General features: G+C 43.3%; 1 protein-coding gene across 14 annotated transcripts in view; it reads left to right on the top strand.

The window, feature by feature from the left end:
- The window catches only part of LOC144494088 (calcium/calmodulin-dependent protein kinase type II delta chain), a 344749-nt gene extending 322975 nt beyond the window's left edge, over window positions 1-21774 (top strand). For 13 of the 14 annotated variants that reach the window (XM_078213682.1, XM_078213767.1, XM_078213738.1 and 10 more), the window contains 4 exons: window positions 2282-2357; window positions 15480-15574; window positions 15660-15888; window positions 19957-21774. In XM_078213682.1, coding sequence (XP_078069808.1) covers window positions 2282-2357; window positions 15480-15574; window positions 15660-15888; window positions 19957-19960 — 404 coding nt within the window. In that variant the 3' untranslated portion in view covers window positions 19961-21774. Of the gene's footprint in view, window positions 1-2281; window positions 2358-15479; window positions 15575-15659; window positions 15893-19956 lie in introns of those variants that run through there. The other variant, XM_078213699.1, reaches the window with a different exon arrangement.
- The last annotated feature ends 6038 nt before the right edge of the window (window positions 21775-27812 follow it).

The raw sequence follows: 27812 nt of genomic DNA, 5'->3' as shown, positions 1-27812 counted from the left end.
TACAGCCTGCATAAAGGAGTGTAACACAGGGAGGTTGTATTCCATTCGTTCATCACTCTCTTTCTCGTCTACATCTTCTTGCTGGTCTCCGTCCTCATTATGTCCCAGCAGTAAATCCTGCTGTCACTGTATCCTGAAGATTCTGGTCACACTCTATCTTTTCACTTTTGTTTGTTCATATGTTGTGTTTCTTTCCATCAATTCAGTGACCCAGTGTTTAGAAAATGCAAATAATAACCAAAATGTACACTCGAAGAGCCAGTCGTGTGAGTCAGAGCCCTCACAGACCACACCTTCCTCTATCCAGTGTAAGTCAAGAAAAGAACAGTCCAAATGGTCCTGGAGATGACTAGTTTGGGGTGTTAGACAACATTAAAGACCAATAACATTTTGCAAAGCTTTGACAGTACTTGGCCATTATAACAGCCACGTCCATTTTGCTCTAGTCCCTTTGGTTACATTCAGCTTTGTGCTGGTCTGCTTTTATATGATAGTGTTAGCCATACGCTAACGTTTCATCAGATTTCTGGTTGAAAGTTTTGAAGTCGAGTGATGAAACTGCATATGGACGACTCAAGTGTAATTTTTCATTGTTGCCTCCTAAGGAAAATGTATAGACGGAAGGGAGATACTGTATTTACCGTTCCTCTGGACCTCCAGTTGTTTTCATCCCCTTAATCAGATTGCCAGTTAAACTCATCTCCCAGAAATATAACATTAAGTTTTCCTTGTCTCTCATCACAACTTAGTCCCTTTGTGCAAAGTATCATTCTTGGCCTTCTCCAAGAACAGTAACTCTTTCCAAAGTCTAACGCAATACTGCTAGTTAGATCTTGCTATTATTCTGCATAACTGCACGATATGCTCCGCATCATCCACATCATTAATATAGATTGGAAATGGGGCCCTCGCAGTGATCTCTGTGCAACTCCACAAGTTTCAGTTTGCCAACCTGAAAATGACCTTGTTACCCCTACGCTTTGTAGTGAAGTAAACTGCAGAATATCTAATCTGTAAAGAGATTTTTAACTGAATCTGGTGTCGTTTTCCTGCATCTGTGGTGCATTGCCAGAGGAGAATATGGTATTACTGAGTTTGAAGTTGACTTTTAGAGTAATTTAAAGAGGTTTGAACCCTCTGAGAACCCCTCATTGGGCACATTATTTCCTCCGTAAGCAAATCAGTAAGTGCCTTATCAGAACATTTGAATTCTAACTTTAGTTGTCCTTGTCATCAGGTAGTTGGATACCCATTGATATCAAACCTGTTGCAACAACTGCCACATGAATGTAAAATATAGATTTCCATCTACCTTGGCCATAATTACAGGACATTTCACTAACAAATTACAGTACTTTGCATTGAACAGGTGTGCTGAGTGCAGTAAGTTATCATATGACTTTTTATCAGCAACCAGCACAGTGACAGGTTGCTAAGAACCATTCCTAGACCTGGACATGAGCACAAATACTGGCAGGAGTTTGAGGAAGCTTTCTGTTCCTGAGCAGCTAGATGTGACTATTTACTTCTACAGCAATCCTGTTCCTAATGTAGTTTGAAAAAGAGATGTTGTGCATTACTGGTCTTTGAGATTGTTGTCAGTGTGTATTAAGCACCTTTCTTTCTGAATCCACTTGACTGGATTCTGTTGCGTTACTGAGAATTATTGAGGAAGTGATGAGCACGAAAACAGGTAGGAAATTATCCATCAAGACCGATTGGATGTTACAAATTAAGATGGCTGGCAGTAATACTCAGGAACTGCAATATAAATTTAAGGCTCCAATATATTGATATATTGCACGTTTTATTAATTTTTTTCAGTATATTTTGACAATGCACCTTTAAAGGGATACTCAAGCATTCGAAAAGTGTTTTTTGAGCTTATATCATTGTTTCTAAACACATATAATAGTTTTGTAGCATTGTGCAAACATCATGACCGAGATAAGACATAGCATTTCTGGTTCAGTTCCTTCTCCAAATACATTTGCATGAAGTGCCCCTGTTACAAAAGAATGTTGAAAGTTATAAAAGCATACACCATTTCTTCCTGGACTGTCATTTATTAAATTCCTGGCTTCTAAAATCAAAAAATTAATGTTTATCACCAATTCAGGGAGAAACTACCAGAGCAATAAGAGTATTGAAAAGAAGAGACCGGGACAGGGAGGGCAGAGGAAACATCTGCTTTGTGATTTGACGACGTTGCTGGGAAGAGTTTTGTGCTTTTCTGGAAATCTTTACTTTTTAAAATAACATTTGCCCTGTTTATTCTTAGCACGCAAACAAGAAATTATTAAAGTTACAGAGCAACTGATTGAAGCCATTAACAATGGAGATTTTGAAGCATACACGTAAGTATTCATTTGTTTCCTTCGTCCATACTAAGTCAATTTATTCAATTTGGAGCTGGTTATATAATGTAGTATGGTCTGAATGTTGCCAAAGCATTGATAATCCATGTTACTCAATGTGATTTTTTGAGTTAACATTTCGAGCAGAAGTTCTCACCCACCAGAGTGAGTATCATGATAATTTGATTGCCAGGCTTTGCATTTTTGTCTGTACATTTCTTCAATCGCATGTTCAAAACATTATCCCTTATGTTCAGTTTGATCCAGAAATTACAAAGTAATTTAGTTCTGATTGAACTTGCCAGGAATTCTTAGTGCGGCAAACATTTTTCATAGCAGAATGTTTACATGTCGCCAAGTGCTTTGGATATTATTGGTCATCATGCTCAAAGTTGGTCTTCCTTGTAACTCTGTATGGCTGCAATTTTAAGGTGGGATTGGGAAAGAAGCATTGCAATTCCTGAAGCAGATGGTGATTCTAGAGGGTGCAGGGTTTGGAGAAAGGGCTTACTTGAATACATTTTCCGAGTGTTCTGGTCAGTGAGTGGATATTTGATGGCAGACGCTCACAGCTGGTGACCCATGGGAACAGTCCCTGGCAGTCAGTTGAGTGCTGCAAGAATTCCGGTGGTGATTGTGCACTTGGGTTTGGTGAGTAGGTGCAGAACTCACCATGCGCTGGCTAGCAGGGGAGGGGATGGTGTGCTTTTCCTCCTGGGGCAGAGGAGGCCTGAGGCTTGGTCCAGAAAGAAACTTCAGTAATGTTTTTCAAATTTACTTTTGATGATACTCCTCTGGCCCACGATCTGGTTCCTGACACAACTAGGCCTTACCAGAAAGCCAACACTGTTCCCTTGTTCAGATCCAACTAAAATTGCAGTATGATTTGACATCATCAGGTTCTGATCTGTCTAGTTTAAAAAAGGAGCTTGCTTCCTCACTGTGGATGTACCATTTGTCTGCTGAAAAGAGAAAGTAAAAATAGGAACATAGCAGGAAGGCAGTGGGTTCAGAGATGTTCTGTGACTGGCCTTGTTTTAACTGTCTCCCTGCCCGCTTTCCTATTATCTTTCTGACCCCCTTGAGTGGCTGGCCTGGGAATTTCTTGCTCGTGATGAGAGAACCTAATTTTGTTAATGCACCTCGTATATCCTGTCTGATTTTAAAAAAAACTTTCATTGCTTCATCTTACATCTCCTTTGTTGCACGTTTTGCCCAGTCAAATTAATAACCTAATAATTTACTTCCATCAAGTGCACTCCAGGGGATGCCTGATAATAGCTATCGATGACCAGTCCTTAATTGTTCTTGACATCCCTTACATATCGATCATAGTGCAAATCTGCATCCTGTGAGAAGGGGCACACAAACTCGTTAGCATGAAGGTACAGCAAGTAATTAGGAAAGTAAATGGAATGTTAGACTTTACTGCAAGGGGAATAGAGTATTAAAGTGATACAATTGTACAGGGCATTGGTGAGAATGCACCTAGAATACTTTGGTCTCCTTACTTTAGGAAGGACATATTCGCAATGGAGGCAGTTCAGAGGATTTTGCCAGATTGGTTTCTCAGTAAGGGTTGAGTACTTGAACTTATATTGATTGGAATTTAGAAAAAGGAGAGGTAATCTTATTGAAACATGAGATTTTGAGGGGCTTGATGAATTCCTAGTTTCAAACTAAGGGGTCTTCTAGAACAGACAACGGAATTGACGGCACTTTGCTTCGGCTTTTTCCTAACATGCAAAGAACAAAGTCTGTGTTTTTAAAGAAGGCACTTGGTGGGAAGGAGTGCCGGCACTTTTACACGGAAAAGTGCCATGTTCCCTTGGGTTGCACTATTTTCTGTGAGGCCTTAAAGTGTGTGCCCAGAAACATTCAAACGCAAGGCGACGCACGCCGGCGGCCTGAAATAATCCGTGCGTTTGCCTATCCATGCCTAAGCTTGCGAGCCTGCGGGCAATGATGGCATGCCTTGGGGGTTGGCCATGGACTGGTCGGGCTTGACAGTTCGTGTTCTTCCAGAAGACCCCTTAGTTTGAAACTAGGATTTCATCAAGCCCCTCAAAATCTCATGTTTCAATAAGATTACCTCCGATCCACATGGGAGTAAAAGGCAAGGAAGAGAAGTGGGAAAATGGAGTTAAAACCGTAATCAGATCATCCTTCATCTTATTCAATGGTGACACAGGCTTGAGGGGTCAAATGGCCTATTCCAGGTAGTCTTTCTTATATTCTGACACTGGAACACCAAATTACATTCAGATTCAAATCACATGCAGATTACAGTCTGGATTCAGAAACAAAGTTGAACAGAATTAATTCTAAAGTCAAAAAAAGGAAAAGATATCACTAGTAGATTCACAGTATTGACACATTCAGATGAAATATTTTTCAATAGAACGGTATTTTTTAGAATGGGGAGAATTCAGAAACTTTCAAACAAGAGTACATTTCTGCCAGTTAAATGTTTACTGAGCTATTATTCTAATTATGTACAGTATCGTAACCATTCATGTGCGTGTGTGTACACAAGGCCCAAATCTTCCCGTATCCAGATAGACTGAGATTGGATGTAAATTGGGAGATGTGCATCAGGATCCTGCATGAGTCCTGTCATGCACACATGCACTGAAATTGTCAGGCAAGTTTAACCTTCCGATGGGTTGATTTCCATAGCCCGGGAACCTTCACTGACGAATTTCACACTGAGTTCAATATCAGAGACTTGGGTGTCATATGTCTGGACTTGCATGCATTGTTAGCCTGGCAATGTAATGCTGGTTAATATCAAGTTTAACTCAATAATTAGTTACCATATTTGAACTGAGTACCAAATCTAACCAGACAACATATCCCTATCCAATCTGACAATCCCCCATGCACCCATTCAACTACGCAACCCTCACGATCGGACAGCGACCCCCACCGACCTGCCCACGGATCCCTCCCCCCACTGACCTGCCCACGGATCCCTCCCCCCACTGACCTGCCCGCGGACCCCCCTCCGACCGACCTGCCCGCAGACTCCCCCTGACCAATCTGCCCGCGGACCCCCCCTGACCGCGGACCCTCCCCCCACCCACCCACCAACCTGCCCCCGCCCCCCCCCTCCATCGACCTGCCCGCGGACCCCCCGACCCGACCGTGACTCCTCTACCTGACTGCGACCCTTGACCCTGCTGCCCCTCACCCTCAATAAATGGAGCATTAGAAAAGTGCATTATAACAAAAGGACCATCTGGGAATAATATTTTAAATGTTAAAAAAAAGCCTAATGAACTAAATGAGAGATGGCAGTGATGGCAATGTGTTGTACCCATGGTGTGTGAGAGCTGGTGGTTCCCATTGCGAGCCACAGTGACTACATCTGCAGAAAGTGTTTGCAACTCGAGGAACTTCAGCTCAGAGTTGATGAACTGAAATCTGAGCTTCGGGCACTGCGGCAGATTAGGGAGGGGAAGAGTTACTGTGTTTTAGGCAGTCACACCTAAGAAGTTCAAATTTGGCCACAGGTCAGGGACAGGATAGTGTGACTACGAGCAAGGCAGGTAGAGGGATCCTGAATTTAGCATTGGAGGAGCCTCAGCTCTTGTCCTTGCCCAGTAGATACGAGAGGCTTGCTCTCTGTGTGGAGAAGGAAAAAGACTTTAGTGAGGATAGGCAAACTGAGCACTGCACATGTACAGGACGCCAGTCAAGTGGGGGAAGCGAAAAATAAAGTGGCATTAGTAAGGAATTCTATAATCGGGAGTACACATAGCATCCTTTGTAAACAGTGTGTTGTCTCCCTGGTGCAAGGGTGAGGGACATCTCGAATCAGCTGCAAAGGATATTGGAGAGGGAGGAACTAGTTGTTGTGGTCCATGATGGGCCAACAACATAGGCAAGAGGTCCTGTTTGGGGAATATCAGAAATCAGGAACAAAATTAAAGAACAGGACCTCAAGGGTTATAATCTCTGGATTATTAGCTGAGCCACGTGCCAATTGGCTTAGAGATAACATTTAAGAAAAACTTGGACGGGTTCATGGATGAGAGGGGTGTGGAGGGATATGGCCCAAGTGCAGGTCAGTGGGACTAGGCAAAAAATGGTTCGGCACAGACAAGAAGGACCAAAAGGCCTGTTTCTGAGCTGTAATTTTCTATGGTTTCTATAAGAAAATCAGAAATGTAAACACGTGGTTAAAGGGGTAATGTGGGAAAGAGGGATTCCATTTCATGGAGCATTGGCAACAGTATTGTGACAGGAAGGAACTGTACTGTTGGGACAGGCTCCACCTGAACCAATTTGGGATCAAAATCCTTGCAGAAAGGCTAAATAAGGTGGTCACAAGGACTTTAAAGAAGTAAAGGGGGGAGGGGTGGTGTGGGGGGAAGTCAATACAGTTTCAAAAACAAGTAACAGGAGAGAGAATAAAGAAAAACAGTCAGGAATCCTACTTCAGATGCGGCAAGTAATGGTAAAACTATTAGAGGAGTATATTTATTGAATCAGAAGAGAGAAATAATAAACAGATAAATAAAGCATCAGTGCAGAGGGACAGGCTAGAATGTATGGCCCAAATAGAAGTCTATATATAAATGCATGTAGTGTAAGGAATGAATTAAATGAGCTACAGGTACAAATTTAAATAGCAGATAATGATATAGTAGCCATTACTGAGCCATGGCTTCAGGATATTGGAGGCTGGGAAGTAAATATTTGATTTTATTTATTGTTGCACGTATTGGCATACAGTGAAAAGTGTTGTTTCTTGCGAGCTACACAGACAAAACATACCATTCGTAGAGTTCTTGGGGAAGAAGGAAAAGAGAGGGTGCAAAAGGGTGAAGAGAATGATCAGCTTAATATATAATAGGTCCATTCAAAAGTCTTGACGGCAGCAGGGAAGAAGTTGCTCTTTTGAGTCCGTATACCAGATTATAAGGTTTACAGGATGGATAGGGAAAATGGTGAGGGGGTGGAGTAGCCTTACTGATTAGAAATAAAATCACTTCAATGGTGAGGGAGGATATAATGAGGGGAAAGCATCCAGTAGAGGCCTTATGGGTCGAACTGAGGAACAGTAAAGGATCTAAAACTGTCATACATGTTGTGTATATATTCCCTGGTAGCTGCTCTGAAGTGCTAGATTGTATAAATGCAGAAATTAGGCAAATGTGCAGCAAAGGCAGATTCATATTAATGAGGGATTTTAACTTTAACATAGATGGGGACAGGCAAGCAAACACCTGTCAGAAAGCTGGCTAAATTTTGGAGTGTGTCTGGGACAGTTTCCTGCAACAATATGTCCTGGATGCAACAAGGGGACGAGCAATACTTGATTTAGTAATGAGTAATGAGCTGGATTTAATTAGTAACCTAATTGTGCGTGAATATTTATCAAATAGTAATCTTAGCATTTGAAAGATGAAAACACAAATCAGCTACTAGAATTGTAGATTTAGGTAAGGCCAACTTTAATGAGATGAGACACAGACTGTCCACAGTAAACTGGAAAAATCTGCTAATGGATAAAACAACGGACGAACCGAGGAGGATGCATCTTCGAGCACGGAAAGCACCGGACCTGACGGACACACTCACCGGGACAACAATAGAAGAGAGCACGGGGTTTGAGGCCTTCACTCACCTTCAGGCAGTGGAGAGCACTAGACCTGAGAGGGACACACTTCATCGGGACAGCCACTGTTTAGACAGCACGCTGAGTTTGTGAATAGTCCAAGCTGATTGGTTAGTGACAAACTGATAGTTTAAATAGTGGAAGCTAAAAGAAACATTATTTATTGGAAAAGTATTATTTATTATCTCTATCTTGATTTGTTTTAGTCTAAGGCATGAATTTTACATTTAAGACATGTCAGGTGAGGATAGCTGAGTGGAATGTGTCGCTTTGTCACATGTGAGGAGTCTTGGACAGAACCAGTGTGCTAGAGGACCACATGTGCAGGAAGTACCCCCCAGCTGCAGAAACTGGAACTCTGGGTTTCAGAGCTTGAGCAGTGGCTGGAGACACTGTGGCACATCGTGAGGCTGAGAGTTACGTGGATAGCACATTTGGAGAGATGGTCACACCACAGCTCAAGGGACGAGAAGAAAAAAAGGAATGGGTGACCACCAAGCAGTCCAGGAAGAGCAGGCAGGTGGTGCAGGAATCCATTCAGTATCCCATTTTGGAAGCTGATGAGGTCACTGGTACCTAAGAGGAGTGCAGTCAGAGCCAAGCTTCTGGCACCACAAGTGGCTTGACTGAACAGCCGGGGAGGAAGAAAGAAAAAAGGAAGAGCAATAGTTATTGGGGCTTCATTAATTAGGGGCACAGACAGGTGTTTCTGTGGCCGAAGACATGACTCCAGGATGGTGTATTGCTTCCCTGGTGCCAGGGTCAGGGATGTCCCTGAACGGCTGCAAGACATCTTGAACGGGGAGGGTGATGAGTTAGAGGTTGTGGTACATGTTGGTACCAATGATGTAAATAAACTAAAGAATGATGTCTTGCATCAAGAATTCAGGGAACTCGGCAGCAGATTAAAAAGCAGGACCTCTGTGGTTGTAATCTCCGGATTACTCCCGGTGCCATGTGCTAGCAAGTATAGAAATAGGAAAATAGAGCAGATGAATGCTTGGCTCAAGAGTTGGTGCAAGAGGCAAGGTTTTTGATTCCTGTATTGCTGGGACCCTTCCTGGGGAAGGTGGAACTTGTACAAAAGGGATAGTTTGCATCTGAACCACAGTGGGGCCAGCACCCTTGTTTGCTAGTGTTGCTGGGAGGCGTTTAAACCAGTCTGGCGGGGGAGGGGACACGAAGCATTAGTAAAATAGAAACACTTCATGCTATGGTAAAGGAAGCAAGTCCGAGTGAGTTCAGCTATGTTGAGTGTCAAGAGGATAAGGCTAGGCTGAATGGTCTTTACTTTAATGCTAAGAGTGTAATAGGTAAGGCTGATGAGTTAAGGGTGTGGATAGACACATGGAAGTGTGATATGTTGCCATCACAGAGACATGATTCAGAGAAGTGTAGGCCTAGCAACTCAACATTCTGTGTGCAGGAGGTTGGGGGTGGCATTCAAAAAGGAAATGGGGAGAATACAGATCCAACATGTTCCCTATATGGGGAAATGTAAGAGCAATAAGTTCAGGGAACCCTGGATGTCTAGGACAATTCAGGACTGGATAAGGAAGAAGAGAAAGGCTTTTAGCAAGTCGAAAGGGAGCAATTCAGCTGAGGAGTATAGGAAGTGCAAGAAGCAAGTTAAGAAAGCATTTAGAAGAGCAAGAAAGAGGTCATGAAAAGGGACTTGCAAAGAATATTAGGGGGGATCTTAAGATATTCTATAAATACATTAAGGGGAAGAGGTTAACCAGGGAAAGGGTAGGGACCATTAGAGACCAAAGGGGCAATGTGTGTGTGAAGCCGCAAGACATTGGAAGGGTGTAAAATAAATACTTCGCATCAGTTTGCACTCGGGGATAAAAGCAAATTACTGCGGATGCTGGAATCTGAAACCAAAAGAGAAAATGCTGGAAAATCTCAGCACGTCTGGCAGCATCTATAAGGAGAGAAAAGAGCTGACAAAGGGTCGTCTGGACTCGAAACAGCTCTTTTCTCTCAAAGATGCTGCCAGACCTGCTGAAATTTTCCAGCATTTTCTCTTTTGGTTGCACTCAGGCAGAGGAGGGTACAGATACAGAATTCAGGAAAATGGACTGAGGACCTTGAGCACTTTGAGGTAGGAAGTGAGGAGGTATTGGAGGCTTTTGACAGGCTTAAAAATGGACAAATTCCCAGGCCTGGATGAATTGCATCCCGGACTGCTGTGGGAGATGGGAGACAGGAAATTGCAGGGATTCTGATGCAAATTTTTAATTCCTCTCTGGCCAAGGGGGATGTACAGTAAGAAGTCTCACAACACCAGGTTAAAGATTTATTTGGTAGCACAAGCTTTCGGAATGTCGCTCCTCCTTCAGGTGAGTGAGGAGTTGTGTTTACAATCAAGGCATATATATAGACACAAACTCAATTTACAAGATAATGGTTGGAATGCGAGTCTTTACAGGTAATCAAGTCTTAAAGGTACAGACAATGTGAGTGGAGAGAGGGTAAAGCACAGGTTAAAGAGATGTGTATTGTCTCCAGCCAGGAAAGTTAGTGAGATTTTGCAAGCCCAGGCAAGTCGTGGGGGTTACAGATAGTGTGACGTGAACCCAAGATCCCAGTTGAGGCCATCCTCATGTGTGCGGAACTTGGCTATCAGTCTCTGCTCAGCGATTCTGCGTTTTCATGTGTCTTGAAGGCCGCCTTGGAAAATGCTTACCCGAAGATCAGAGGCTGAATGCCCGTGACTGCTGAAGTGTTCCCCGACAGGAAGAGAACATTCTTGCCTGGTGATTGTCGAGCGGTGTTCATTCATCTGTTGTCGTAGCGTCTGCATAGTCTCCCCAATGTACCATGCCTCGGGACATCCTTTCCTGCAGCAGGGGATGTGCCAGAGGTCTGGAGGATGGCGAATGTGGTTCCATTTCCAGAGAATTACAGAGCAGTGAATCTCATGTCAATGGTAGGGAAACTGTTGGTGAAAATTCTGAAGCAGAGAATTAATCTCCACTTGGAAAGGCATGCGTTGATTAGGGGTAGTCAGCACAGATTTGTCAGAGGAAGGTCATGCCTAACAGATTTGATAGAATCTTTCAAAAAAGTGCTCGTGTGTGGATGAGGAAAGAGCAGTTGATGTGGATTTAAGCAAAGCCTTAGGATGGCACGGTAGCACAGTGGTTAGCACTACTGCTTCACAGCTCCAGGGACCTGGGTTCAAATCCTGGCTCGGGTCACTGTGTGGAGTTTGCACATTCTCCCTGTGTCTGCGTGGGTTTCCTCTGGGTGCTCCAGTTTCCTCCCACAGTCCAAAGATGTGCGGGCTAGGTTGTTTGGCCATTCTAAATTGCCCCTTAGTGTCCCGGGATGCATAGGTTAGAGGGATTAGTGGGTAAAATATGTAGAGATATGGGGATCGGGCCTGGGTGGGATTGTGGTTGGTGCAGACTCGATGGGCCGAATGGCCTCTTTCTGCACTGTAGGATTCTATGATTCTTTGACAAGGTCCAACATGGGAGACTGAGAGGCACGTGAAATTCGGGGAAACTTGGCGAGGTGGATCTGAAACTGGCTTCATAAAGGGTGGTGAGAAGGCTGTTTGTTTGAGTGACCAGAGGATTACCACAAGGTTCAGTGCTGGGTCCCTTATTGTTTGTGATATACATAAATTATATAGATGAGAATTTGGAGAGAGTGATAAGTAAGTTTGCAGATGATACCAAGATTGGTAGCAAATAATAGTGAAGAAGGTCGTCAAAGGTTGCAGGAAGATGTAGATGGTTTGGTCAGATGGGCAGAGCATTGGCAGATGGTATTTTACCCTGGTAAGTGCCAGGTGATGCACTTTGGAAGAAGAAACAAGACAAGAGAGTATTCAATGAATGGCAGGACACTAGGAAGCTCAGAGGAACAGATAGATCTTGGGGTAATCATTCACAGATCCCTCAAGGCAGCCCAGCAGGTGATTGATTGATTTATTATTGTCACATGTATTGGAATACAGTGAAAAGTATTGTTTCTTGCGCGTTATTACAGACAAAACATACCGTTCATATGGGAGAAGAAAAGATATGGTGTTGCAATTACTGATAGGATGAAGAGAAAGAGCAGCTTAGGACCATTCAAAAGTTTGGCAGCAGGGAAGAAGCTGTTCTTAAGGTCAATAGGATAGTTAAGAAGGCATATGGGACACTTGCCTTTATCAGTTGTGGTATAGAGTATAAGAGCAAGGAGGTAATGTTGGAGCTGTACAGAATGTTGATTAGGCCATAGCTGAAGTACTGTATGAAGTTCTGGTCACCTCACTACAGGAGGAATGTGATTGCATTAAAGGGGGTGCAGGGGGCGGTTCATCAGGGTGTTGTCTGGGATGGAGCATTTGAGCTATAAAAAGAGACTGGATAGGCTTGGATTGTTTTCTTTAGAGCAGAGAAGACTGAGGGGTGAACATGATATAAGGTGTTTGGTAAGGTCCCCCATGGTTGGCTCATGAAGAAAGTAAGGAGGTGTGGGATCGAGGGAAATTTGGCCGATTGGATAAGTAACTGGCTATCTCATAGAAGACAAAGGGTGGTGGTGGATGGAAAATTTTCAGACTGGAGACCAGTTACCAGCGGTGTACCACAAGGATCAGTGCTGGGTCCTCTGCTATTCGTGATTTTTATAAATGACTTGGAGGAGGGGGCTGAAGGGTGGATCAGTAAATTTGCAGATTACACCAAGATTGGTGGAGTAGTGGATGAGGTGGAGGGCTGTTGTAGGCTGCAAAGAAACATTGATAGGATACAGAGCTGGGCTGAAAAATGGCAGATGGAGTTTAACCCTGATAAGTGCAAGGTGATTTATTTTGGTAGGACAAATTTGAATGCGGATTACAGGGTCAAAGGTTGGGTTCTGAGAAATGTGGAGGAACAGAGAGATCTTGGGGTTCATATCCACAGATCTCTGAAGGTTGCCACTCAAGTGGATAGAGCCGTGAAGAAGGCCTTTCGTGTGTTAGCGTTTATTAACAGGGGGATTGAGTTTAAGAGCCGTGGGGTTATGCTGTAACTGGACAGGACCATGGTGAGACCACATTTGGAATATTGTGTGCAATTCTGGTCACCTCACTATAAGAAGGATGTGGAAGCACTGGAAAGAGTGCAAAGGAGATTTACCAGGATGCTGCCTGGTTTGGAGGGTAGGTCTTATGAGCAAAGGTTGAGGGAGCTAGGGCTTTTCTCTTTAGAGCGAAGGAGGTTGAGAGGCGACTTAATAGAGGTTTATAAGATGATGAGGGGGATAGATAGAGTGGACGTTCAGAGACAATTTCCTCGGGTGGATGTAGCTGTTACTAGGGGGCATAACTATAAGGTTCGTGGTGGAAGATATAAGAGGGATGTACGAGGTAAGGTTCTTTACTCAGAGAGTGGTTGGGGTGTGGAATGGACTGCCTGCTGTGATAGTGGAGTCGGACACTTTAGGAACTTTCAAACGGTTATTGGATAGGCACATGGAGCACACTAGAATGATAGGGAGTGGGTTCGCTTGATCTTGGTTTCGGAAAAGGTTCGGCACAACATCGGGGCCAAAGGGCCTGTACTGTGCTGTACTGTTCTATGTTCTATGGTTGAGATGTATAAGATTATGAGGGGTATGGATAGGGTGACTAGGAATCAGCTGTTCCCCTCGGTTGAGAGGTCAATCACGATGGGGCATAGTTTTAGGGTGAGGGGCAGGAAATTCAAAGAGCATTTGAGAAATAAATTCACTCAGGGTGGTGAGAATCTGGAATGCACTGCCTGGGAAGGTAGTGGAGGCCGGAAAACTTACAACTTTAAAAAAAATATTTGGATGAGCACTTGAACTATCATAAAATTCAAGAATGTGGGACAAGTGATGGAAAATGGGATTAGCGCACCTTTAGTGGTGGTTTCTGTCGGTGCAGACTTGATGGGCCAAAGGGCTTTTTCTGCACTGTATGATTCTGCAATGTTCAAAGAAACAATTTATACACCAGTTTATACCGCCGAGAAGGAAAAGCATAAGTTCGCAGAAAAACAACCCCGTACAACTAAAGAGATAAAGGACAGCATAAAACTAAAAGAAAGGGCTTACAAAAATGCAAAAAAAAGCACAGATCCTGCTAAATGGGAAAGATACAAAGACAGCAAAGGGCCACAAAGCAGCTTAAAAGATCCACTACAAAGAATTATGAAAGGAAACTTGCAAGGTACTTTACCTTGATGTATGGTTACATAAAGATAAAGTGCGTCCCCTGACCCCACTGCAATCCTGAGCAGACTTCTCCTGACCACCCCCCCCCCCCCCGTGACCTCTGAACAAACTTCCCCCTCCTGACCCAACTACACTCTCCCCTGACGTGACTAAGCCCCTCAATTCCATCACGTCCCCCAACCCTACTGTGTCCCCCAACATGACTCCTCCCACCCTGACTATGCCCTCCCAACCAAACTGCACCAGTCCCTAACCATACTGTGCCATCCCACCCCCCCTCCCCCCCCACCCAACTGTATCTCCAGACCCCCTGACACAACTACTGCCCTGAGCCAACAATTGTCCCAACCTACCATTCTAAGCAACCAACACCACCCGACTACATTCCGACATAACCCACTTGCCTACTCTCCATTCATCAACTCTTTATTCACCCACTCACCCATTCACCTGCTCCTTGCAAACCTTGAGACTGGAACAAAAATATGGTAGCTACTATTGTGAAATGGGAGTATATCCTGTCTTGTTTTTTATTGCACTCAATGTTCTTCCCTGCGGATGGTTTGCACTGACCCAGCTAAATGATAAATAGCGAAAGAGTTGGGTCGCAGAAATCTTCATGAGTCATATTCAGTTCTCAGTTTCTTTACTGAGTTAATAGAAACCAGGTTTAGTGTAACACTAAGTCATTTAGATCAGGACATCTTGACACCTTTCATAGAGGAAAATTCTGTTGTCTCAAAGTAGCATGCTCCACTTGCTTGCCAACTAAGGCTTAATATAGCTCCAAGAGCAGGTGTTTGTTTTAAATAATCGCTTTCAAAACCCCTTGTACTCTCTTCCAAAATACTTTCTGGTAGGACACATCTACTAAGTAAATACAAAATTACTTTGATCCTTCAAACCCCTCCAGGTCACCACATTTTGTAATATTGCTAAGGACCTAATTTAAAAACACCGTACTTCTTCATAATGCCATTGTATCCTAATTTCTATTGATACAACTTTTAAACTTCACAAGGACTGCCTACTTTTTGAGACCTGAGCACATGTAAGAACTGGTAGACGTTTGTGACTACACTATATGGGAACTGGCATCCCTTGGCATTACCAGCAATGTCACGATTGGCACAAACCAATACTCGAAAGACAATGATGGAATATTTTCTTAATGATGAGAAACTAGGAGTTGCGAAAGATCAAAGGGATTTGGGTGTCCGTTACAAAAATCATTAAAACCAATACATAGTACAAAAGGTGAATGTGATGTTAAATTTGAACAATATTCCGATTTGATTTTTATTTTGCAGGAAGATTTGTGACCCAGGACTCACTGCATTTGAACCGGAAGCACTGGGTAACTTGGTTGAAGGAATGGACTTTCACAGATTTTACTTTGAAAATGGTACGTAATGTGGACATTATTTCTAGTATTGTAAGGTGATTTGGTCTGGATTCATTCTTAAATATATGTGCGCCTCTTTTTCTAGCTTTGTCCAAGAACCACAAGCCAATTCACACCATTATATTGAACCCTCATGTCCATCTGATTGGTGATGATGCAGCCTGCATAGCATACATCCGCCTCACGCAATATATCGATGGCAGTAGCATGCCAAAAACTATGCAGACCGAGGAAACCAGAGTCTGGCATCGCCGTGATGGAAAGTGGCAAAACGTTCACTTCCACCGCTCAGGAGCCCCATCTGTACCTGTCAAGTAAGCTGAATTTCTATATTAGTAAAAAGAAATTGCATGATTAATAATAATGAACAATAAAATGAGAAATTCTTGATTTACAGAAATACATTTCTTTTTTAATAAAATAAGATTCATATTGCAGCTTTATAACAAATGAATCATAAGTTAAATGATACATAATAAAGTTTCAGAGAGTATAGAAAAAATAGATTTTCATTTTAGGGAGTTAATCTTACATTGTGTGTCCTTTTGTAACATGACTCAGTATTTGATGAAGTTAAGCCTTCTGTTTCGTAGTGAAGATTTATAGCGAATTGAAGCACAGCATTTATTTGAAAATGTAAAACTCTATTTAAGACTCATTGCATAGGACTTCACTTAAAATGTAACTATTTTTGTTTGAGAATCTGTAATATCTGAGCAAAAAGATGCATGGGAGTGGGAGGCAGGGAAGTAAGTATAATTTGTGATAGGTTGCTGACCCATGTTGCAACTGAAACAGCTCAGTAGTTCCTCCACATGTCCTCAGCTTGGTTTATTTCCAGTGACAGTCACTGATGCACCTCAATGAGCACCCGGAAACAAGGCTTTAGAACTGAAGGCTTTAATACATTAACAATGAAACTACTAACACAAATTCACCCGTTCAGACTGAAGGGGTCCTGCCGGAGCAGGGGGTCTTGTACCCTGCCACCGGAGGCGGGACCCCACTGGAGTGTGCCACGATAACACTTAGGACAGGTAAACACCCTAACCCAACAACATAGTACAACCCCCATAACAACAACACCCTAGCCCAACAGTAACACAATAACAACCCCAGTGGTGAACCAACGATGGTTCACCACATTCACCCCTCCTTTAGGAACCAAAGGTGGCGGGGTGGATGAAAACAGACAATTACAAAAAAAATAACAGGATTCACAAGTCCAGACGGTCTGGAGGACCACACCGACGCTGCGATCTTCTCAACACCGGTTGCGAAACCGGAGCAGGTGCTTGCGGTGGCTCTCTCAAAGCAACATCTGGCTGTCCCCTCAAAGACTCCCGGGCCGGCCGGCCCTGATGAGGCGATGGTGTAGGGGATCCTGGAACGTTTGGTGGTGGTGGTGGTGGTGATGATGGTGGCGCCGATCTCCGAGTCTCAGGCAAGCTGTACATGGGAGTAAAAGTGTTATGCACTGGTCCCGGTGCTGACCGCGCCACGTCTGGGGAAGTAATGAGGAGTAGTGGATCTGTGACTGGGGGAATAGGAGCGACAGGAGTTGCTACGTCCCCTGCGGGCGCCAGGTCTCTAATGGAGACAGTGTCCTCTCGCCCGTCAGGATATGCCACATAGGCATACTGAGGGTTGGCGTGGAGGAGTTGGACCGGTTCGACCAAGGGGTCGGACTTGCGAGCCCTCACATGGCGCCGCAGAAGGACGGGTCCTGGGTACGTCAACCAGGCTGGCAATGAGGTCCCCGAGGACGACTTCCGAGGGAATGAGAACATCCTCTCGTGGGGAGTAGCATTGGTTGCCGTACACAGGAGGGAGCGGATAGAATGGAGCGCAGTTGGAAGGACCTCCTGCCACCGGGAGACTGGAAGGCCCTTGGATTTCAGTGCCAGTAGGACAGCCTTCCAGACTGTAGCATTCTCCCTTTCCACCTGTCCGTTACCCCTAGGGTTGTAGCTCGTGGTTCTACTAGAGGCAATCCCGAATGAGAGCAGGAATTGCCTCAAGTCGTTGCTCATGAACGACGAGCCCCTGTCGCTATGAATATAGCAGGGGTACCCGAACAGGGTAAAAAGCTCACTGAATGCCTTGATGACGGTGGCAGTCGACGTGTCCGCACAGGGGAAAACAAACGGAAACCGGGAAAATTCGTCTATTATGTTAAGAAAATAGACATTCCGATCCGTTGAGGGAAGGGGGCCCTTAAAATCTACACTCAGCCTCTCAAAAGGGCGAGTGGCCTTGACCAAATGTGCCCGGTCTGGTCGATAAAAGTGTGGTTTGCATTCTGCGCAAATCCGACAACTTCTAGTAACTGACCTGACCTCCTCCACCGAGTAGGGTAGGTTGCGGGCTTTTATGAAGTGGTAGAGTCTGGTGACTCCAGGATGACACAGATCATTGTGGAGAGCCTTCAAGCGGTCCTCCTGCATGATGGCGCATGTTCCGCGCGAGAGGGCATCCGAGGGCTCATTGAGCTTCCCTGGACGATACATAATATCGTAATTATAGGTGGAGAGCTCAATTCTCCACCGCAAGATCTTATCGTTCTTGATCTTGCCCCTCTGCGTGTTACTGAACATAAACGCCACGGATCGTTGATCCGTGATCAGGGTGAACCGCTTACCTGCCAGGTAATGGCGCCAGTGTCTGACTGCCTCCACAATGGCCTGAGCCTCCTTTTCCACCGCTGAGTGCCGAATCTCTGGGCCTTGAAGGGTGCGGGAAAAAAACGCGACGGGCCTGCCTGCCTGGTTTAGTGTGGCGGCTAGGGCGAAGTCCGATGCATCACTCTCCACCTGGAAAGGGATGGATTCATCCACCGCGTGCATCGTGGCTTTCGAGATGTCGCTTTTCAAAACCTTGAAGGCCAATTGGGCCTCCGGCGTAAGTGGGAAGGTCGTGGACTTAATGAGCGGACGAGCTTTGTCCGCGTAGTTGGGGACCCACTGTGCATAATACGAAAAGAACCCGAGGCATCTCCTCAGTGCTTTCGTGCTAGCGGGCAAGGGAAGTTCAGTGAGTGGGCGCATACGGTCTGGATCAGGGCCAATGACCCCGTTTTCCACCACGTATCCGAGGATGGCTAACCTACGCGTAAATTGATGCACCTCAATGAGCACCCGGAAACAAGGCTTTAGAACTGAAGGCTTTAATACATTAACAATGAAACTACTAACACAAATTCACCCGTTCAGACTGAAGGGGTCCTGCCGGAGCAGGGGGTCTTATACCCTGCCACCGGAGGCGGGACCCCACTGGAGTGTGCCACGATAACACTTAGGACAGGTAAACACCCTAACCCAACAACATAGTACAACCCCCATAACAACAACACCCTAGCCCAACAGTAACACAATAACAACCCCAGTGGTGAACCAACGATGGTTCACCACAGTCACACAGAATGCTGTCTGGTTTTATCTTCCAAAGAGGATCTCTGCTCTCGCCCATTAGTCTTTGAAGTAGGCGACAACATTAATGTTTAAGCTTTTCCCATTTTCGGCTTTCTTACAACAGTGCTGCGTCTTTTCACATTAATTGAATGCACATTAATTGGCTTAACATTCCTTTCCAGCCATTTGTATCATTCAGTGGAGTGTTTGTATTTCATATAACTTGAGGACCTAAATTTATGCTGACACTTCAGGCAGTACTGCATTATCAGTCTTGTGATTCATCAGGAGGAGACATTATATCAGTTCCTTTTCTGCTTTGAGGCAGATCTAAGCCATCCTTCGGCATTATTTAAAGAAGAACTGGGTAGTTCTCCTTTGGAGTCTTGGTAAATGGTTATCCTTCAACCGACATCATTAGTAACTGATAACCAGTCATATGTCTTATTGCTGTCTGTGAGACCTTGCTGTGTACATGTTGGCAGTTGTTTTACCACACTGCACCAGTGATTACACTTTCATAGTAAATAATTGTCTGTGAAATACTTTTGGGTGTCCCAAAAACATGAAAGACATTTTAAAAATGATTTACTTAAATCTATATAAACTGACCAAAAACCTTTTCCATCAAAAGAAGATAAAAGACAAGTATATATACTTGGTTTTTAAACAATCAGGGATGAAGGGAAAACTACTTGATTCTAACATTTATAGGGAAGAGAGCTGCCCTGCCTAACCCAAACCTTAATGGCCTGTTTAAAAATATCCACTGTGAGGGAACACAAGGGTACAGAAGGAGTTAATTTGTTTATTTGTTATATGTACCGTTAGAAAAAAACACTTGAACTGTATGTTCCCTGATTGTGATCATGATTAAATTGGGATGAGAGGATTTGTTTAATTTTGTTTAGCTCAATTCTTGGCTGTATTGTAGTAGGAGAACTTGAATTTTATCTCTGTTCTTCGTTTTAGCTAAAAAGAACTGGTGCCACTGCTGGATTTTCAGCACTCTGTGGACTGGAAGATCACAATCACATTCTACGCACTTCCAGTCTATTTTAAAGCATGTTTCTGAATGCATGAAGCTCTGACGGTGCACTTGTGACATGTCCTTTACTGTTAATTCCATCCGTAAATTTTTTTTGTTTACACCTCGAGAAGAAATGTTGCAAGGAGATCATAACCAAAGGAAGGAAAAATGTTGACAGTACTTTTTAATCCTTCATTTATGCCAGGTTTCTTAACTTGTTATAATTGTAAACATTTAAATAAAGTTGTATTTTTTCTGGATTTCAAATATTTTAGAAGCTACTGTAACCCTCCCCCCTTGATCTGTATAAGGAAACATTGTAAGTGGGCCCGTTTTCATTTTCTGAGTATAGGAATACTTTTGTAATATATATAGAAGAGGATGTCCTTAAGGTGGCAGGGCACTGTTACATGCAGTTCCAAAACTTGTTTTACAAGCTGGAATTATCCAGTCAGGGCTGGCTGTATCAGCCTGGAAAGAAACACCTACTACAGTAGCTGAACAGCCTTTTTCATTCAATTTCTTCCCCCCCTCTCCCCAGCTGAAACTGAGAAAATATCTTTTTAAAAAAGAAAAAGTAAATTTTTTGATGTGCTAGTGCTACTACTGGTCTTTTATTTGTTGTATTTCATCTGTCATCAGCTAGAATTGATTTTAAGTTGATACTTTATTCGGTTTGGGTGCAATACACTTCAGGAAATCAAGCTTGCTTTCATTATAGTGATGTGAAGATTGTGATTTGAGTCAACTGCTTATTGCTTTGGTGGGAATAGAGCTTAGAATTTTGTGAACTATGTTAATCTGCTTGCTGGTAGGCACTCATAGTATCAGATTTAACAAAGAAACACAAGACCTTGGAACTTAAAACACCGAACATAGTGGATCTCTGTGATGTACATGCATCATTTATATAAGAACTTTCTTGTCTAGGCAGCTGATCAAACTCAAATCATTTTTAACTTTTTATTTTTCTCCAACGGACACGGGGATTGATGCTTTTGATGTCATCCGTGATAAATTGGTTATTGATACTTTGTGAACGGGATGATTTTTGCTTATGCTTCTGTATATTTGTGAGATGTTCTTGTAAAAGATCCAAGTTACCGGATCTGTCTTTTTTTTTTGGGAGGCGTAATTCCTCCATTTTAAATGCTTGTTTCTTCGCTGTTGTATACTTATAGGGTTATACTGCAGTGCTGAATAGTGCATGGAATCTCAATTAGTGTTTTCTGTGATTGTTGGCAACCATCAGACTCTTTCAGTGGTCAGTTCCTGGCAGAATTTGTTTATTTATATTGTGTGTTTGTTAGTCACCCAAAAATAATACAGTTAGCTGATGTTACTGTTAAATAGATGGCAAAGTCTACCCATTACATGGATTCAGAAATTGTGTTTTAATAAGCATGTATATTTATGGGCCATATTAATCTGCCAATAAGATCTATGAAAAATAGAAATATCTTCATTTTCTTTTTTGGTGACTGGCTGTAGTAACATAAGTGTATTGAAATCTATATGTGTAATCTTGACATTTTAATACCACATATGGTGTTAAAGTAGTATTAAAGACCAAGTCTGTCTTCCATACCCAATTCTGAAGAGCGGTGATTGGTTTTTCCACCACAATTGAAATGATACTTAAGTTCTGTCATTCTGCAAAGCTGCTGTTTATCATATGGGACACAGTGTACAGAGTTCTTGCCATAATGGTAAATGATTGATATATTAAAAGAAAATAAATTTGTGATTATTTCTCCTGATTGGCTGTTCTCTGTGGTATGTGGATTTTTAAATTTTTAATAATCTGAATGTTTGAATGAGAAATGTGAGATAACTTAGAACTTGAGTTTCTGTCTCAGGGAATCAAAATGTTTCAAGTCTGTCATTACAGGTTGGGACTTTTTCTAACAGGGTAAAGATGTGGGGTTATGGAGAAAGGCCCATCTAGCAGGCTCAATGGGCTTAATGATCTCCTTCTGCACTGTAGGAATTCCATGAAAATACATTTTATTGAGCACAGAAAATTGTTTTAATGATAGTCTCACTGCAGAGCAAGAACATAATGGCAATTATGTTGCAGTATGGAGGGAATGCTGCACTGTTGAACATAAGATGCTGTTCCTTAACCTACGATTGTGCTTCATTGGAACAGGGCAGCAGACCATAGTCAGAGTGGGAACAGAGCAAATAATTTAAATGAGCAGCAACCAGTGGTTTTTGAGGTCATGCTTACAGATTGAACTGAGACTCCAATTAAGTGGTTATTCGATCTACATTTCCCAATGCAAAGGAGACTGTATTGTGAGCAGCAAATACACTGATGTTAAATTGAAAGACCTACAGGTAACTTGTTTTGCCTGGGAGGAGCGTTTGGGGCCTTGAACAGTGGGAAAGTAAAAGGGCTGGTGTAACAACTCCTGCATGAGAAGGTGTGAGATTGAAAAGTGCACTAGGATGCCATGGAGAAACTGTCTCTTGAGATGTGCTTGGTAGCAAGGCCAAAATGGCAGAGGATAATCCATTGAATGTGGAGGCTGGATGGGTGAAATATGAGGTCAGAGGGAACCCAATTGTGGTTTCGGGGAGGAAAGAGGTAGGTATGAGAGCAGAAATAGGAAATGGAACAGAAAAGATCAAGGGCCTTATCAACAAGGATTGGAAAGAGGGTGTCCTCACTTGACAAAAAAAAGGAAGACATGACAGATATAACAGAGACCATGAAATTGGAAGAATGGAACAGCAACCTAGAAGAGAGAGTAGGCTATTCAGCCCACTCCGCCATTCATTTTGATCATTGCTGATCATATTCAATATCCTAATCCTCCTTCCCCTTCCCCCCAACATGCCTTTAGCCACAAGAACGATATCTAATTCCTCCTTGAAATCTCAATGTTTTGGCCTCAATTATCTAAGGCAGTGAATTCCAAAAGATTCACCACACTCTGGGCGAAGAAATTTCCCCTCACCTCAGTCCTTAAAGATTTACCCCTTATCCTCAAACTATGATCCCTAGTTCTGGACTCCCCCAACATCGGTAACATTGTTTCTGAATCTACCCCCTCTAATTCTGTTAGAATTTCATAAATTCTCACTCTTCTAAACTGCAATGATTATAATCCTAACCAACTTAATCTCTCCTCATATGACAGACCTGCCATCCCAGGAATCAGTCTTTGCTGTACTCCTTCCTCCTAAGAAAACCAAAACTGAACACAATACTCCAGGTGTGGCCTCACCACCACCCTATACAATTGCAGTAAAACATTCCTATTGCTATACTCAAATCCTCTCGCTATGAAGGCCAACATACAATTTGCCTTCTTTACTGCCTGCTGTATCTGTACACTTACTTTCAGTGACAAAGAACAAGAACAAAGAACAATACAGCACAGGAACAGGCCCTTCGGCCCTCCAAGCCCACGCCGCTCCCCGGTCCAGGATTGAATCCTGAATCCAGGATCCCCGCCCAATTTTCCAGCCTATCTACATACTAATATCCTATCCACCAAGCTGTCCCTCACAGCTACGATGCTTTGTTCATCACAATCTATTAGCTCACTCCCACCCCCCCATTCCAGACCATGTGATCTCCAGGGAGAGGCGAAAACCCAGAGTGAAAACCCCAGGGCCAATATGGGGAAAAAAATCTGGGAAATTCCTCTCCGACCCCCTGAGGCGATCGAAACGAGTCCAGGAGATCACACTGGCCCTGATCGGAAAATGCTTCCCAACCCTATTCATTTCCACTTCCACGAACACCATATGAATTCCCTGCCCCCGAGACAGGTTCCCAACTATCCGCAGTCTCGCTCTGTACTGGCACCAGCAAGTTGACCATAGAATGAAGCCTTGAAACGAGAAACAAAGAACAATTAGCCCGCGCCGCTCCCTGGTCCAAACTAAACCACTCTTTTGTATCCCTCCATTCCCACTCCGTTCATATAGCTGTCTAGATAAGTCTTAAACGTTCCCAGTGTGTCCGCCTCCACCACCTTGCCCGGCAACACATTCCAGGCCCCCACGACCCTCTGTAAAATATGTCCTTCTGATATCTGTGTTAAACCTCCCCCCCTTCACCTTGAACCTATGACCCCTCGTGAACGTCACCACCGACCTGGGGAAAAGCTTCCCACCGTTCACCCTATCTATGCCTTTCATAATTTTATACACCTCTATTAAGTCTCCCCTCATCCTCCGTCTTTCCAAGGAGAACAACCCCAGTTTCCCCAATCTCTCCTCATAACCAAGCCCCCTCCATACCAGGCAACATCCTGGTAAACCCCCTCTGTACTCTCTCCAAAGCCTCCACGTCCTTCTGGTAGTGTGGCGACCAGAACTGGACGCAGTATTCCAAATGCGGCCGAACCAACGTTCTATACATCTGCAACATCAGACCCCAACTTTTATACTCTATGCCCCGTCCTATAAAGGCAAGCATGCCATATGCCTTCTTCACCACCCTCTCCACGTGCTGATGCACGTGGACACCAAGGTCACATCAGTATTCACCTCTCTCAATTTACATCCATTCATATAATAATTTGCCTTCATATTATTGCAACCAAAGTGGATAACCTCAGATTTATCCACATTCTACTGCATATGCCAACTCCGTTTGTCTGAATCACACAACCATCGCTACATCTTCCTCAGTTCACCCTCCCACCCAACTTTGTATCATTTGCAAACTTGGAGATAATACATTCAGTTCTCTCTTCCAAATCATGAATATATATGAACAGTTGGAGTCCTAGGTCCCTGCGGCATCTCACTAGTCACTGCCTGCCAATCAGAAAATGACCCATTTATGCCAACTTTGTTTCCTGTCTACTAACCAGCTTTCTATCCATCTCAAGACCCTACCCGCAATCCCATGCGTTTTAACTTTACATAGTGGTCTATTATGTGAGGCCTTGTCGAAAGTCTTCTGAAAGTCTAAATAAACCACATTCACCAGTTCTCCTTAGCCAACTCTACTAGTTACATCTTCAAAGAATTCCAGTAGATTCATCAAGCATGCTTTTCCCTTTGTACATCCATGCTGACTTTGTCTGATTATATCACTGCTTTCCAAATGCTGAGCTATGAAATCCTTGAAAATGGACTCTAGCAACTTCCCCAGTTTTGACTGTGATGAAGGGTCTGTAGTTCCATTCTTCCAGTTTCATGATCTCTATTGCATCTGTCCTGACTTGACACATTCCAGACCAATGTTTCTAGAATAGAAGAATCATAGAATTCCTACAGTGCAAAAGGAAACCATTTGGCCCATTGAGTCTGCACCAACAACAATCCCACCCAGGCCCTATCCTCGTAACCCTATGTATTTACCCTCCTAATGCCCCTGACACTAATGGTCAATTTAGCATAGCTAAACCACCTAACCCACACATCTTTGGGGTGTGGGAGGAAACTGGAGGAAACCCACGCAGACACAGGGAGAATGTGCAAACTCCACACAGATAGTGACCCAAGCTGGGAATCGAACCTGGGTCCCTGGCACTGTGAGGCAGCAGTGTTAACCACTATGCCACCTGATATGTATTTTTTTTGTCAAGTGAGGATGCCCTCTCCCCAATCCTTGTTGGTAAGCCCCTTGATGAAGGGTCACCCAGACTCGAAACATTGACTCGATTCTCTCCCCACAGATGCTGTCCGACCTGCTGAGATTTTCCAGCATTTTCTGTTATTGTTTCATTTTCCAGCATCCACAGTATTTTGCTTTTATCCCCAGTATATTGATGTTAGGCTCACTGGTCTATAGTTCCCTGTTTTCCCTCTACCTCCCTTTTTGAATAGCTGGCTTACATTATCTACTCTCCAATCTGTAGGAACCAGTCCAGAGTTCAAAGAATTTTGGAAAAATGACCACCAAAGGATATGCTATTTCCAGGGCCACATTCTTAAATACACTGGGATGAAGATTATCAGGCCCTGGAGATTTATCCACCTTCAATCTCATCAAATTCCCCTACTAATACTGATTTCCTTAATCTCCTCACTCCATAATCCCAATCATTCTAGCAAATTGGAGCTCTCCTGTCATCAGAGTTACTGCAGAGTTCCAGGTCTCTGACCTGCTCTTGTAGGCACAGTATTTATTTGGTTGGTTTAGTTCAGTTTCTGGTCAATGTTAACCCCCAGGCTGTTCAATACCCTGACTGTTACATCATCTACAGCAACTATATCTCATTCAGTTCAAGAATTCTATGTCTACTGCAACCAACCAGTGCCTGCATGTGTCGAGTTGCGTTCTAGTATCATTACAAGCGAAGCTGGTTCCCTTTGGTACCTAACCCCATTCTTTTACTCAAGACTTGGCATGTTTGCTAAGCAGACCAGATTGTTCACACCTGATGTTGGCCTCCAAATGGCTTTCCACTCCTCTGGGATTCTCCTGGAATTGCCAGGAATAAAACATTAATCTGGACACTGCTGTGATCAATTTTAAGAAAAAAAAATCATATGGGTCTTAACCTATGATAAGAATGGTTTTTTTAACCAATTATAAAAAATATGGAGCTGGGGTGAAAGACCGTCTGACAATGAAGCAGACAACTTGGACCAGTAAATGTGCTGAAAACAGTCAGTCATTAAGGGAAACTGGGTTGAGGTGAGAGAGGGAGACTGGGGATGAAGTGATTGCGGCTCATGTGGAAAGAAAGAACAAGTGAATTGGGAAGCTGCAATAGCAGCAACATAATGAATGTGAGCAAAGCTGGTGGAATTTTTAAACAAAAACATTTTTGTTAACGTCGGATCTAAGGAATTTTATAACATGCGCAGGAGCCTCAGAAGCATAAAGTTGGGAACCCTTAGGTAGTGCATTAATCTATCATTAAAAAAATTTTTGGATTTGATGACACTTTTCCACTGTCTTAGCCCTTGCAATGATTTTGATAGTATTTTCTAATTTACCATATCCCTAGTACTGCTGCCCAGGTCATTAATAAAGAGTGCAGGGCCTAGGATCAATCTCAGGGGATCTCATTATGAGCATGTCTGCAGGCCAAACTGGTCTATAATTGCAATCTTCTTGCTGCAGAATTGTAACCAATTCCTAATCCATAATTTCAAATCTTGTGAAATGACCTGGTGAGAGGTAAATTATTGAAGTCTTTCTGACCAACTACAACCCAAATGACTTCTTCAAAACACTCAATAAATTTGTTTGCCACAACTTAGTTTTCAGAAGCGATGTTGTGAATTTCTAATGTCAGTTTCACTCCCAACACCTTCCAAGGAAAACTAGAGGTTGTTTAGCCTGTAATTCTCTGGCTATAATTTGTGCCCACTTATAAAATGGGAATTACATGAACTAACTTTCAGACTAAGGCAGTCCCTGACTCTATTACATGATTCAAGATTTGAGTAAGTGCCTTATGATGCATCTGTTCCATCTCTAATCATCCATGGATAAGTATTTTCCTGAGTGGGCGACCTGCCGAGTTTCACTGGCTGTCTTGTCTGGAGACAATACACATCTTTTTAGCCTGTCTTGATGCTCTCTCCACTCACGTTGTTTGTATCTTAAAGACTTGATTAGCTGTAAGTATTCGCATTCCAACCATTATTCATGTAAATTGAGTCTGTGTCTTTATATGCCCTGTTTGTGAACAGAATTCCCACTCACCTGAAGAAGGGGCTTGGAGCTCCGAAAGCTTGTGTGGCTTTTGCTACCAAATAAACCTGTTGGACTTTAACCTGGTGTTGTTAAACTTCTTACTAAATATTTTCCAGCACTACCTCTATCAATTTTTAGTTTTCCTGAATCTATCTAACTTGAGATTGCTAATGA

The sequence above is a fragment of the Mustelus asterias genome, chromosome 1, assembly GCF_964213995.1.
Source record: "Mustelus asterias chromosome 1, sMusAst1.hap1.1, whole genome shotgun sequence".
NCBI classification, from domain to species: domain Eukaryota; kingdom Metazoa; phylum Chordata; class Chondrichthyes; order Carcharhiniformes; family Triakidae; genus Mustelus; species Mustelus asterias.
This window is presented reverse-complemented; position numbering and strand designations above follow the sequence as displayed.